Source organism: Megascapheus bottae, chromosome X (assembly GCF_031878675.1).
Source record: "Megascapheus bottae isolate mThoBot1 chromosome X, mThoBot2.hap1, whole genome shotgun sequence".
In the NCBI taxonomy this organism is placed as follows: Eukaryota; Metazoa; Chordata; class Mammalia; order Rodentia; family Geomyidae; genus Megascapheus; species Megascapheus bottae.
Genome location: NC_143547.1, coordinates 19,832,076 through 19,846,459, shown reverse-complemented (window position 1 = coordinate 19,846,459; position 14,384 = coordinate 19,832,076). Strand labels below are relative to the sequence as shown.

Below are 14,384 nucleotides of genomic sequence, written 5' to 3'. Positions count from 1 at the left end.
TATCTCATAAATAGACTAAAGAAAGAATGCAATATATTTTTCAGTGTTCTTACCAACAATCACTTGATGAATTTGCTTTGGTGTCAAATTTAAGCTACACTCATGTTTTTCCTGGTTAGTGGATGGTTCTGATTTAAGTCCTTTGAGAATCTGAGGGAAAAATATTTTTTTCCAAAATTAATCATTAAATATTAGCAAGAGCTTTTTTTTAAAAGAATTCCAATAATATAACAGAAAGTAAAAAAAATCACCACATACCTTATTTTGTTGGGCCTCTAGCTCCTTTGATATCATTTTCTTGGTACTTAATAACTGAGTGTCATTGATGGGAGACTCTGATGAAGGTTCAGGTATTACCTGTTTTATTTCACTTTCTGAGAGAGGGGGTGACTTTAGGCCTGACCCTGGTTGTAAGCCTATGTCTGTGTCATTATATTCACACTTACGTTTTCTATCAAAATAATAAGAAAAAGAAGAATGAAAAATTGAGGCCAAGTTATCTATAAATTGTAAGTATAAGTGCGAATAGTCCCCATAGTGCAGGATGTTAGGGATCACTCATATCTACTTAGCCAGACTGGAAAACTAGTTGACAGAAGTTTTTCTCCACTGAAGTCATTCTCTTTTAATACCTCTTAAAGGAAGTTATATCCACTCCTACTGCTGTGTCACATTCAGGAGCAACCCATAGTTAATGACAGGCAGGAATCAGAAAGGACTAGCTAAAGGAAGGGACAGCTATGCAGTATAATTTATGTTCAAAATATTCCAAGAATTAGGTTGAGTATAAACTGTATTTGAAACATATTCCTTCTTCAACTCTCTTTCCTCCTCTGTTCTGCATCATTCAGTCTGTACAGGTTATTCCTGAAAAAAATAATCTGCACACATCACCTATATCCCTGTTTTACAGTTAAAATTGTGCCTAAGACATATCCAAATGGTATGATAATAATATTACTGTAAGTAATTCAATGCTTTTAATGTACATTAAAATAACATTAAATAATTCAAAATAAAAACAAAACTAAAGAACGAAGAAATACAGTGTTCACATGCACAAGATCAGACTTTGAACATTATTGCTATCAATATAAAATAGAACAAAAATATGAAATTACTAGAATAAAACCTAGAGGAGATAATTAATTTAAGATACTAGCACCAGCCATAGTCTTTAGAGAAGACAACCAAAATACAGACAAAAAAAGCAAAAGTAGACCAGTGGGATTCTATCAACTTAGGAAGCTCTGGTGAGTGAGGAAACATTTACATCTTAGTGGAAAACTGCAAAGTATTAATTGACAAAGAACTTTTCCCAAAGATTTAAAAAAACCTCAATAACAAAATGACTAAACTAACCAATTCATACATATATGACAAATGATATGAATGGACACCTTCTCAGAGAAAGATTTTTAATTTGTTTTAAAAATGGATAGTGCAACAATCAGGGAGCACAGCACGGAGGTGCTTCTCAAATATAAAATTAGATGTATCATATGATACAGCTTACTCCACTTCTGTGTATATATACTTTTGAATTTAAATCAGCACAATGAAGAGATAACTAATTGCCCATGTTTATTTGTAACATTTGTAGATGTCTATCAATGTATGGATGAATACAGAAAATGTAGTAGACATACACTACATATGATGTAGTATTTAGACATTATAAAGAATGAAGTGCACTTGTAATCCCAGCTAGTCAGGAGGCTGAGGGTTTAAAGTCAGATTGAACAGGGAAGTACTTAAGACTCATTTCCAATTAACCACAAAAAAGAAGGAAGTAGAGTTGTAGTGATGGAGTGCTATCCTTGAGCAAAAAAAAAAGTTTATGGAACCCTGAGTTCAAGCCCTAGGGCCTATACACACAAACTCACAAACTCAAACACACACACACACACACACACACACACACACACACACACACACACACACACGAATGAAATCATCTCATTAGGATTTTCCTACCAGAGGAGCACAATACCTCAAAAACTATGTGCATATGACCATATACGAAAAGCCTAAAGCAAAATGAATTCCAGAAAAGGGAAAAAGAGATTTATCCTTGTGGTTGTTTTCAATGTACTCTGTACTATAGGAAGTTATTTCTTTACTCTTTTTTACATTTTTTCTTTTTCTTTCTTCTTTCTCTTATGGTTTATCCTCTGTTGATGCTGTAACTGACTGTGATACCTGGTATATCATACATGCATTTTTTCCTTTATTTAAATCAGAGAATGGAAAGGGGAAAACAAGATGATCAGACAGAGGACAAAGGATAAACCAGTTTGACTGTGATAATTCATAAGGCAATATGTTGGAAATGTACTGTACAACTTGGGAGGGAGAGGGGAGAAGTGGAGAAAAACATCAGAAGGGTTAATAATCTTCAAGAAGTAACATACTATGTTATGAACGTAACTGTAACCCCATTATACATCACTCTGATAATAAAATAAAATTAAAAAGTAAACATAAAAATGTTGGAACGTTAAGTAAAATAAGGCACAGAAAGGAAAATACCACATATTCGCTCTCATATGTAGATGCTAAAATATTTTATTTGAATGTAGAACAGTGGATATTTCATGTTGGATATTGGTGGGGGTTAGGAAATTAAGAGAACATTACAGGTACTGGAACACATTCTAAGTTCTAGACTTCTTTATTGGGGTAAGCACAAATAGAAACATTAATTATCTTACTTTGATTAGTATACATGTTCTGAAATATCCACATACATCATAAATAAGTTCATTTATTTCACTGATTAAAAACATTAAAAATAGGACTGGGAGTTTGGCCTAGTGGTAGAGTGCTTGCCTAGCATGCACGAAGACCCAGGTTCGATTCCTCAGTACCACATACATAGAAAAAAGCCAGAAGTGGTACTGTAGCTCAAGTGGTAGAGCCCTAGCCTTGAGAAAATCCAGGGACAGTGCTCAGGCTTGAGCTCATACCCAAGACTGGCAAAAAAAAACATTAAAAATATTTGAAGAGATGGGAATGCTAACTGCCCTAAATTGGCCAGCAGATACCATATACATGTATCAAATCAAGTTATTAACTATACCCATAAATACATAGAATTAAAATAATAGCCATTTTCTTTAAAAATAATTATAGTTATATGGGCAGCATGATTTAGTATATTGTTTGATGGGCTTTACTTTACCTGTCTGATTGTTTCTGTAGACGACTGCTCCTTAAGTTTCGAATATAGTTTGCATAGTATTCTTGATGCGCTTTCTTTTGTTCTTGTTCAAGGTTAGTATATTCATAGTCTGGATCAATATAATTATGTCTTGGCATCTTTGTGAAAATTGTTCTACAATGTGAGCAAGTCTTGTTAAAATTTTTAGCTATGTATTTGCATATATGGTGTGTGTAGTGTGTGTAGTATAACTTCTTTGTCAGACTTTAGGCATAAAGAGGGGAATAGGACCATCCTTTTCCTCATACTCGATTCTGTATGAAAACATATTTCTTTTAGAAATCTGTAAAATGAAACAATTTTTTCTTTAATTTAATCAGAGAAAAATGGCTTATGCTTAAGGTTATTGGTAGAGAGGATTACGTGCCACACACTTGTCTTTAGGGAATTAGTCAAACAGGTCACTTGGACAGTTCTAAATCACAAATTAGACTTCAAAAAATTAAATCTTAAACTGTTTTTGCCTAAGAGATTATTTTGAGATCATTGTGAAAAAAAGAGAAAACATAGGACAACGAGTCTTTTGTCAAACATGCTACTTTCCTAAAATCAAAGGTTATGAAATATCAATAATAAACCTACAAATAAGTAATCTATAAAAATATATGTTAGACTGACTTCACTGTTTTCATGTTCTTCCTTTTTAACTGATACACATTTTCAATAAGTTGCAAAGTACTGTGTATACATTCTGGCCTTAGTTTACCTCAACCTTTAAATAATTTTATGTCATTAAGCTCTTATGTCCAAAAATTCACTCATATGTATGAATGGAAATAGATCAAAATTGAATCAAATTTCTCCTTTCACACTTCCTTGATGTTTAAAGACATAACTTCATTTTTAACGGAGTGATACAGAAAATTTATCAAAGTATATAAAAGTATACAAGTATACTAAAGTATACAAAATGCATAATTAATAGAAGACAGTTATTGTTTAAATTTTCCATCAAGCACTAAGTTTTATGTGGCGCTGAAGATTTAACTCAGGACCTGACACATGTTAGTCAAGTGCTCTATCACTTGAGCCATCTGCATTTACATTTCTGTCAGATTGGGTCTCAGGTTATTATCAAATCACCATCCTCTTTTTCTCCCTCACTACAGCTGGGAAGACAGGAATACCTTCTACACTTAGTCAAGCTCAATGACTCTCAGAAATAATTTTCTACAGCTCTAATATTTGTAGAAAGGAGAATAGGAAGGACATTTAAGTATCAATGGGGAAAGTACGTTAAGTGACAAAGCATTATTAACATATCTAAATCCTTGTCATATACTTAAATAATAAAAATTCAGAAATTTTTATTCTCTATAAACAGGAGGTACAGATTCAGATGATTATGATTCAGAGGATTGTAATACTATTTATGTAGGGAGGCTGAATTCATGCAGATCATAGTTCTAGGACAGCCAAGGCAGAATTGGACAAAACTCCTTCTCAGTGGAGGAAACTGCATGATGGCACATGCCTGTCTTCCAGCTACACTGGAAAGTATAGCTTAGAGTATTAAAGCTTAGGCCAGTCAGAGATAAAAAGCAAGGGCCTATTGCAAAATAACCTGAGCAATTGAACTGAAGGAATTAATTATATAGTATAGCTTGCCACGCAAGCATGAACAACTGACTTCAAATTATAATGCCATTAAAATAAATATTTCAATAAGCAAAAGTACAATGAAAGTATATAGAACAATAAAATTTCTTTAATGCAAGACTAAATCTTCTACTCTACTAATGGAAAGTAGATTTTACTGAGGAAAAATAAATGCCTAGGAATAAATAGGAAGTACTAAATTTTATGTTTAAATGATCTAACTGATACCGAGTTAGAAACAAAGTATTAATACTAATTTAAAGCATTGTGTTCATATATAGATGTAAGAATATATAAATGTTTCCAGGAGCCACCATTGCAGGGAAAAAGAAGATACAATGATGTTTTATAATAATTATTTCAATAACAATCTGAGTGATTTTTTTGTATGTTATGGTACTTGCCAAACAAAAACAATGGCAAAAATAAATAGGATATGTAAAATAAGATATTCTACAGCATACTACAGAACGTTGTTTATAATAGAATTTGCCTAAAAATCAGATGACATTACAATAAAATTGTTACAAAATAAGTGAACTTAAAGGTTCTCTAAAGAAACAAGATGAGATAACAAGTTTAGATAGTATACTAGTAGCATATAACAGGCAGAAAAGAAACCTGTATCATTCTCCAATGTGTATAAAGCATAGTTTTTGGATCAGGGCATAGAAAACCATTTAAAAATGTATTAGTTATTTCTAGTGAACTATTTGTAAATAGTGAATTTTTTAAAATTCTTTTATGTTTACACAGAGGTTTAAATATCTGCTATTTCCTTATTGGGAAAGTTTTAGTTCAGCTTGGAAATAGTTAAGTTAGGTATGTATTTGAGGGAATAATCAAAGATGAGGATAATAATGATAATTAGATTTCCACAATATAATTTTTATTCAGATAAGCTCAAGCACTCATATTGAATAAACATATATATTCTGAGAGCTTACATTTCTAAGCATGATAATTTCTTCATTGTTCTATACTTGTTAATAATATACTAAAAAGTGTTTTATATATCAGTCACTTTCTAGAAAGTATACATTAGAGACAATAAGAGATTAGATAAAGCAAATACCATGTCATTCAACAACTATGTGCTCCATGTTAAAAAGAGGAAAAACACAATGTATACTGATGTCAGATATTTTTTTTTACATCATGTTCTTGGCTGACTTTTGAATATCATTAGAAATTGTCTTTCAGAATTTCAGTTTTTAATATGGTATGTTACCTGAAAGCCTTATGGTGATCTCCAGGCCTTATACTTCCAGGTCGGTCATTGGGATAGGCTATCAATGCCTTGGTTGTGGGCTTTTCATTTAAGTGGTGATCATGCAGGCATGTTTTGGCTGACTGCAGCATTGTTACAGGTACAGGATTCTTAGTTTTCGCCAAATCTTTGACTACAAACTTTCCAAGAGGATTACTGACGAAAGGGGTTATACCTTTTATAGAAATTAACATTAAGTTTATCTTTGGCACTTTGAATTTTAGCTTTCTAAACAAAGTCATGAATTAATACACCTTTATAATTGGCTCTAACTTAAATGCTAAATTCCCCAGCAAAGATAATCAGGAAAAGCAGATCACTTAATATACAGGCCGACACAGAACAAGTTAGCAAAGTAATACAGAAATAAATTATAAAATGCATGTGTAATATAAATATAACCTGAAAGATTTCTGTTGATCTACATGAAAGTGAAATTAACATAAGTTGAAAACAGTTGTATATCATCCAATTTCAGTACATGAAACATAATAGAGCACTGAATGAAATATCAACAACAAGAAAATTTGGAGAGAGTCAAAGCTAGTTTAAATTCAGGATTAAAGAATAAGATGTAGCTGGGCACTGGTAGCTCATGCCTGTAATCCTAAACTAGTCAGAAGGCTGGGATCTGACAACTGCAGTTTGAAGCCAGTTTCCTAACTCTTATCTCCGATTAACAACCGAAACAAACGAAGTGGAGCTTGATTCAAAGTGGTAGAGCACTACCCTTGAGCAAAAAAAAAAAAATGTTCAAGGGGCCGGGAGTTTGGCCTAGTGGTTAAAGTGCTTGTCTAGCATGCACGAAAACCCGGGTTCGATTCCTTGGTACCACTTACATACAAAAAGCCGGAAGTGGTGCTGAGGCTCAAGTGGTAGAGCTCTAGCCTTGAGAAAGTCCAAGGACAGTGCTCAGGCCTTGAGCTCAAGCCCAGGACTGGCAAAAAAAAATGTTCAAGGACAAGCACCCAGACCTTGAATTGAGGTCCATGACTGACAAAAAAAAATGACATGTAGAAAGAAGACCCTACACACATCAATCATTAAAATATTTAAGATGTGATGCAGACCATTCACAAAAGGCATAATACTCAGAAAAGAAATATACCATCTACTAGGAATTAGGTAAAAACAGAAATGTTTTGGTCCAACCTAGTTAATAACCAATGCTGAAATGTAAGCCAGTGATAATATATTTAAATAGACTTATGGGGTAATCTTGATGCATGCTAAAATATGAAAACACCTTGATTCTATATCTGATATGAACACTAAAAGTAAATATATCAAGGTAATTTTATCCTATTCATAACAAGTATATTTAAAACAATACAATAGCCTACCAGGATTAATTTTCATTGTTACTTTCTTAGTGACAGCTTTGCAGACACTATTGAACTCCAAATATATTTGGTGAAATGGTTTCATTGATAAAGACTGTAACTTTTCATCTGCCACTGGGCCAATAATATCTATTATTTGCTTTACTTTGAAGGATCCAATTTGGCATGGAGTAAAGGAACATATCACATTCTAAAAAAACAATGGAGAAAAGAATTATTGAATTAAGAATAAGATATTCATATGGCATTTGTGAAGTTCTGACTTATTCCTGGGTATATAAATTGTTATACATATGTGTAGGCTGGTATGGATATAAAAGAAAGAACTGAGAATAGTTTACTGTCTCACTGGACTGACTTTGAAACTCTTCACAAGGTTAAGTTTGCAAGATTGGTCTATTTAAAACAACTGCAGCTGGGCACTGGTGGCTCAGGCCGGTAACCCTTTCTACTCAGGAAACAGATCTGTGGATCATGGTTCAAAGCCAGCCCAAGCAGGAAATCTTTGAGACTCTTATTTCCAGTAAAAAACTACTACAAAGCCAGAAGTGGAGCTATGGGTCATGTGGTAGAGCACTAGCCTTGAGCAAAAATGCTCAAGTCCAGTCCTTAAGCACAAGGCCCAGTTCTGGCACCAAAAAAATAGTAAACATATAATATACTATAGCTAACATTTATTATGTCTAAGTTAGGGGATCATACTAGTAAACCTAATAATAAATAAGTAAGAAATATAAGTAGAAGCTACTTGTAATATAAACACATGTACAATAGTCTGATTGTAATTGAATATTCCATCAGTAATTTCATGAGCCACATAACTATGCAGTAGAGGAAAAGTGTTAAAATAACAAACTTAAGTAATATAATATTGAAAGCTCTCATTAAAGCAGAAATTGACATTTTTTTCTGTAAATTACCAATAAAAGTAGTTTAGGCTTTGAAGAGACTAAGAGTGTAGCTCAAAGCTAGAGCACTTTCCTAGTATTTTCAAGGTTCTAGCTTAAATACAATCAAAATAAAAAATAATCAGGGTTTATATGCCATGCCATTTCCTCAATGCTTTCTTGATAGTATGAAAACATTTTTAGACAATTGGAAAACAAATATGAATGGTTATGTTTCAATAACACTACTCAACATCAAAATAGACATAGGCGCAATCTGCTTTCAGATCACAGCCTTCAAAGCCCTGGTTTAAGAGATATAGTGAAGAGTTGTCTGAGAAGCAGTTATAAATAAGATAGCACTTGACAACTGAAAGTTGGTCTGGGACTCTCATGAATGCCTTGGGGTTACCAGCAATATTAATATTTATGCAAAATAAGCATCACTAGTTTCCACTTTCAAAATTTTACTGTCTTCAAGATAGTACTCATGTTATTCGCCTGTGATGACTTTTCTACTTGACTAGAAGCAAATGTATTCTGTTCTTTGACTGTCTATGAATGTCACTGAATTAAGGCTCTCTTTTAATATAATCTACATCTTAAACCATACATTTATATGCTCTACAACTCTGTATTACATTAAAATATCAAAGAAGCAATGACTATAGAATGATAAATACTTTTCCTGGCACATCATAGGCATTTACAAAAGAAATGTGATTCCTTATGACTATAATTATAAAAAGTATTCCAAGGTAATTCTAGGAAAAACAAAAGAGACACTTTGTAAGTACTTGTAGAACAAATGTGATTTCTTCTTTTCTCTCTTTTCTTTAGGTGGTACTTAATTTGAACTCAGGAATTTGCACTTTCTAAGCAAGCCCTCATGTCTTTGTGCCACAATCTTAACTTCTCTTGAATTTTGGCCTGCCTTTCAAGTACTGTCTCACATTTTTGTCCAGGGCTGTCTTCAGACTGTGATGTTATTACCCTTGTCCTGCTGCACAGCTAAGATCAGGAGTGCATTCCGTGATGTCCATCATAGATATTTATTGAAATAAAGGTATTGCTAACTAAGCCAGGCACTGGCTACTCACATCTGTAGTCCTAGATACTCAGAAGGTTGAGAGCTGAGGACCATGGTTTGAAACCAGCTCAGGAAGGAAAGGCTGTGAGTCTCCAGTTAACCACAATAGGGTGGAGGTAAAACTGTGGTTCAAATAGTAGAGCACTAGCCTTGAACACAAAAGCTCAGGCACAATGCCCAGGCCTTGAGTTAATGCTCTAAGACACTTGCCTCCAATATACACATGAAAGATATCTCTAACTTTTCACCTGGGCTGGCCCCAAATCACAATCCTCCCAAACTCTACCTCTTAAATATCTGGGATTACAGGTATACAGGCTCTGGCTGGCCCAATGTGTGGTTTTTAACCCTCCATGTTGTGTTTTGTTGTTGCTGATGCTGTTTTAGCAGACCTTAAAATATATGTGAATTAAAGTAAATAAAAACTATCTTACCTGGATACACCCTTCATCAATCTTTCCCCTTGCAGGGTCAATTGTGAAATGTGCAGTATTTTGAAAACGATACATCACAGGGAGTGCTTTAGACTGATTTTGTACAATACACAAAATATCGGAATGTTCTCCCATATAACAAGTTGGAAAATGAAGAATTTTTCCTGGATCAAACTGTAATACTACAGGAAGTCCTGAACCTGTCAATGCTAATTCTACTTTTTGATGCCTATCGCCTAGAAAAACAAGAATAAACATTTAACATAAAATGAGTGAGGGCACTTGGAATTCATATAGTTACTTAGTCTACATAGTTCATTTGAAAGACCATAATAATGACAAATAGGTAACTTACTCAATATTTTCTTCAACAAAATTATTGAGTATCTTCTCTGTGCTAAGAACTCTTCATAGGGATTAAGTAACAAAGCAGAATCTGTGCTCATGGACATTATAATGAGGCAATACTGACAAAAACAACTCTATTTCTCAGTAGCTAAGTGGTTTTAGAAAAGGTAAATTGGCGTGGAATGGATAGAATACAAAGTTTTAGGGGTATTCTTGGTAGAAATGCTCCAAAAATGTCTCTTTTATCCAAAGAGACATTTGAGTAAATACAAAGAATCTGAAAAATAATATGAAAATTCACACACAAAAATGTGTATTGTTGGCAAATCAGTAGGTAGACATGTTCCTAAGTAGGAACTTTCTTGTCATGTTCAAAAACCCCTAAAGAATCAAATAAAGTCAGGGAAATATAATAAAAGAGTGATGAAAATGGTAGATTTGATACAGATTATAAAGGATGACACTAGGGTTTTTGTTTTTTATGCCAGAGCAACTAAATGATGGAATTGCCACTTCTCCAGATAGTAAAGAACAAAGGAGAGGCAAATTATAGGGGGAAAAAGAGAATTCCATTTTAGACATGTTAAGATTAAAGTGTCTAGTAGAGTTCCTAGAAGAAACCTACGAGGTCACATAATGTACTTATCAGAATGATGATGAAGAAAGAAGTGGAGAGTTGAAGAAAAAAAGAAAAGGGATATAACATTCATTTTGATTAAGAAAGTCTGAACAGATGGTAAAATATACTGGTAAAGAACACATATATAATATTTATAGATGTAAAAGATGGTTTTGGGGGCTGTTTTTGTTTTTCTCCAGTACATTCATGTTCCAACAAGTTAATCACAACAGGTTAAAGCTGAAGTTAATAGGATTAGTAGGCTTTTTCCCCAACAATCAGCTATTATGAGAGATTAATACTTGGGAAAGAATGATTAGACAAATGAATAATAGAAAATGAACTGGTTACAAATATAAAAATCAAGTTTTAAAGGTGCTAATAATATGATAGGAACTGTGGATTATAAAGTCTAGTTAGTGAAAGGACAATGTTGCAGATAGCAATTTATCTAGAAAGACTGTATTTCTTCACTGATGCTTTTACTGGCCAATTTTAGGTTCTAAATTACCAGTAAGACAAATCTAACATCTTTACCTCTAGCTATTCAAAGATAGATTAACTCACAAGCTTCATATAAATGTTATATGATCAACAAACATAGCTCAGTGTCACAAACTGTGACATAAATAGTAACAGCAATAAAATTCTGTCTTAGGAACACAATTTAATCATTCTCAATATCACTTATACTGAGCTGCAACTATTTTACTCTCACTTTTCCTAAGTGTCTGGGATGGACCTAAACTTTTTATCATAATTCATTTTCCTGGATTTGCCTATGTCACCTTTGTCTATTTCCTTGTCTTTGACTGTCCTGTTTAAAGAATTCAAGTCTTATTCTATTTTTAACTGATTGACACCAGTCCAATATAACCTAAGAATGCAAAAAGTATAATACATCTTGAGATTTGCCCTGTAAAACATGTGTCTTATCAGTATGTCGCCATTGTATATAAGAGTCAAAGAGAACTGAAGCACACTGAATCAATCACACCTCTGGAGCACCTAAGAACAAACATGGACATAGCAACCAAAACCAATTTTTAACAGTTGTCTAACTCATTGCATATGTAATATCATTTAAAAGTATGAGGTTATCTAAATTATATTCATTCAGATTATAATGAAAATGATTGCAATGTTGACTTGATTCATTTTTTGCTATTTCATGCATAAATCTGTATTTACTTCCAAAAGCCAGCGTTTAAAAAATCAACACTATATAGTGCCTAAAATAGATGATTTAATGTCAATAAATATGAAGTTACTCTTGAAATTTCCCAATCTTACAAGTCCTATTTTATTATTATTATTATTATTATTATTATATATTATTGTGGAAGTGATGTATAGAGAGGTTACAATTCCATTCATCAGGTGCATACCCCTGAGGACATATTAAAAACGCTGGACAGCATGTGCATTTTTGTTCAATCTAATGATTATGTACATTATTATATTTCCATAATTTAAAAAATCATATATTTTCCTTGAAAATACTAATGTTCAACTTTTAAAGATTTAACAGATATACATTTGATAATTTTGATATTGTATACTTACTTTTGATAGTTTTATAGTCATCATCTCTCAAAAAGCCATCTTTACTACCTACTGAATCAAACCTCACATAAAGAGCATAATCTTGCCTATGAGAAGGCCCAATATCCTTTTCACAATCAGCTACTAGCCTGTAAAAATCATGATAAATTATTTTAAAGGAGATATACCTTATTACCTCTCAAAATAAAATAGTAACCTAATCCTTAAATCTATGTAAGCAAATTACAGAACATAAAGCTCAGTCTAGACATAAAAGAAAAAAATGAGATTATGTCAATATTTTAAAGATGATATTAAATCATCTGGCTTACACACTACTTCCTCTGAAAATGATTTTCTTTCCATTTATTTATTGGTGTCTAAGGACTCTGACCAATTTTCTACAATAATCAGTCTTACTCCTGGAATTAATTGGAAATCTGTTACAAATATGTCTTCCCTAGTGGACTAAATACATATTGCCATCCACAGTGTTAATAAGCTCTTGAAACTACAATGAAAAACAACCCAAAATTTGTATTTCTACCACACAGGGTGTACAATGATTTCTCATATAATATGAAGTATTAAATGATCATGAAAAATACTAGAAATTATATTAACCATGCTAGATTATTTACAAGCTTAACATGAAAATTAGATTGGCATTTTCTTTGAAGTTTTTCTGTGGAAGTATACAATCTACTTGAAGTGTGGACCAAGGAAAGCTGGACATGAAGCACATGCCTACAATATCAGTTCTTCATGAGACTGCTGAAGGATTACAAGTTTTTTAAAGCAACCAGGACAAACTCAGAGTCACTATCTTGGAAACAAAATATAAATGAATTCTGGGAATATAGTCATACAGCCTATCATACACAAGGCTCTGTTTCAGTCTCCATTACTGGGGTCACACACACACACACACACACTCTCTCTCTCTCTCTCTCTCTCTCTCTCTCTCTCTCTCTCTCTCTCTCTCACACACACACACACACACACACACACACACACACACACACACACACACACACACACACACTGTTCTTAAGGGGCTGAGGATATTGTTCAAACATTGAACAGTTCCCTAGCATGTGCAAAGTCCTGAGTTCCATCCAGTGCCATAAAAATTTTAACAGAACATAATGCCACTAATGCCCATTAAATACTTCACATTCCAGGGAAAGCAATGTTTTCTCACTTACTTTGGACTGAAACAAAACGTAATCACAATCTTTTCATATGGTGATAAAGTCCCCGAATTAGGCATGCACGAGATAAAATTAGTAACATCTATGTCCTTTATTTTGTTTAAATAGGCAAGATTATTTAAGGCAATATCTGTTCTTTCTTTAATATTTGAACCCTGTGATAAAAATTAGAAATGAAAGCATACTAAAGTAAAACATAAAAATATTCTAGAAGACCATTTAATAATTACTGAAATTTCCATATCTAGAAAATAGACAATACTACTTTTAAAGCAACAAATACTTAATTTGACTAAAGCACATGATGAAAAATTTAAACTATTAAAAATAAGAGAAATTCCTAGTTACTGATCTATAAAAATCACTTATTTGATTTGTTACAGATACATATTGCTACCAGTTTATTAAATCTTTGAAGTTACTGCATAAAATAAATGTCTGTCACATGTAGCTGTCCATGATGGAACATATGTAAAATAATCTTTCTGGTTACTAACATATTAAAGATCTGTTTAAAATTACAAAATCTGTTCTATTCCTGTTGCATGATTTACTTACTAATTCTTCGCCAACTGAATCATCTTCCATTACTGCCACCCAATTTATGGTTTGAGGGCTATTGTTATGTAGAATTGCATGTTCAATTTTTGATGTTCCAAAAAAAACAGAACCGAATTTTATACATTCCAATTTTTTGTTACTACTCATGTTAAATAATTCAATAATCTGTTCAACCACACGAACTTTGATATTCAAGAGTATATCAGGACGCCCTTGTAAACGCACTCTACAAGAAAATAAAATATGTGCAT

General features: G+C 32.8%; 1 protein-coding gene across 1 annotated transcript in view; it reads right to left on the bottom strand.

Annotated features, from left to right (window-relative positions):
• The window catches only part of Cfap47 (cilia and flagella associated protein 47), a 206,544-nt gene that overhangs the window by 182,854 nt on the left and 9,306 nt on the right, over positions 1–14,384 (bottom strand). The window contains exons 5-13 of the mRNA XM_090325738.1: positions 14,131–14,359; positions 13,567–13,727; positions 12,380–12,507; positions 9,847–10,082; positions 7,436–7,625; positions 6,054–6,267; positions 3,185–3,337; positions 259–451; positions 54–150 (exon numbers count right to left, since the gene is read on the bottom strand). Coding sequence (XP_090181864.1) covers positions 54–150; positions 259–451; positions 3,185–3,337; positions 6,054–6,267; positions 7,436–7,625; positions 9,847–10,082; positions 12,380–12,507; positions 13,567–13,727; positions 14,131–14,359 — 1,601 coding nt within the window. The remainder of the gene's footprint in view (positions 1–53; positions 151–258; positions 452–3,184; positions 3,338–6,053; positions 6,268–7,435; positions 7,626–9,846; positions 10,083–12,379; positions 12,508–13,566; positions 13,728–14,130; positions 14,360–14,384) is intronic.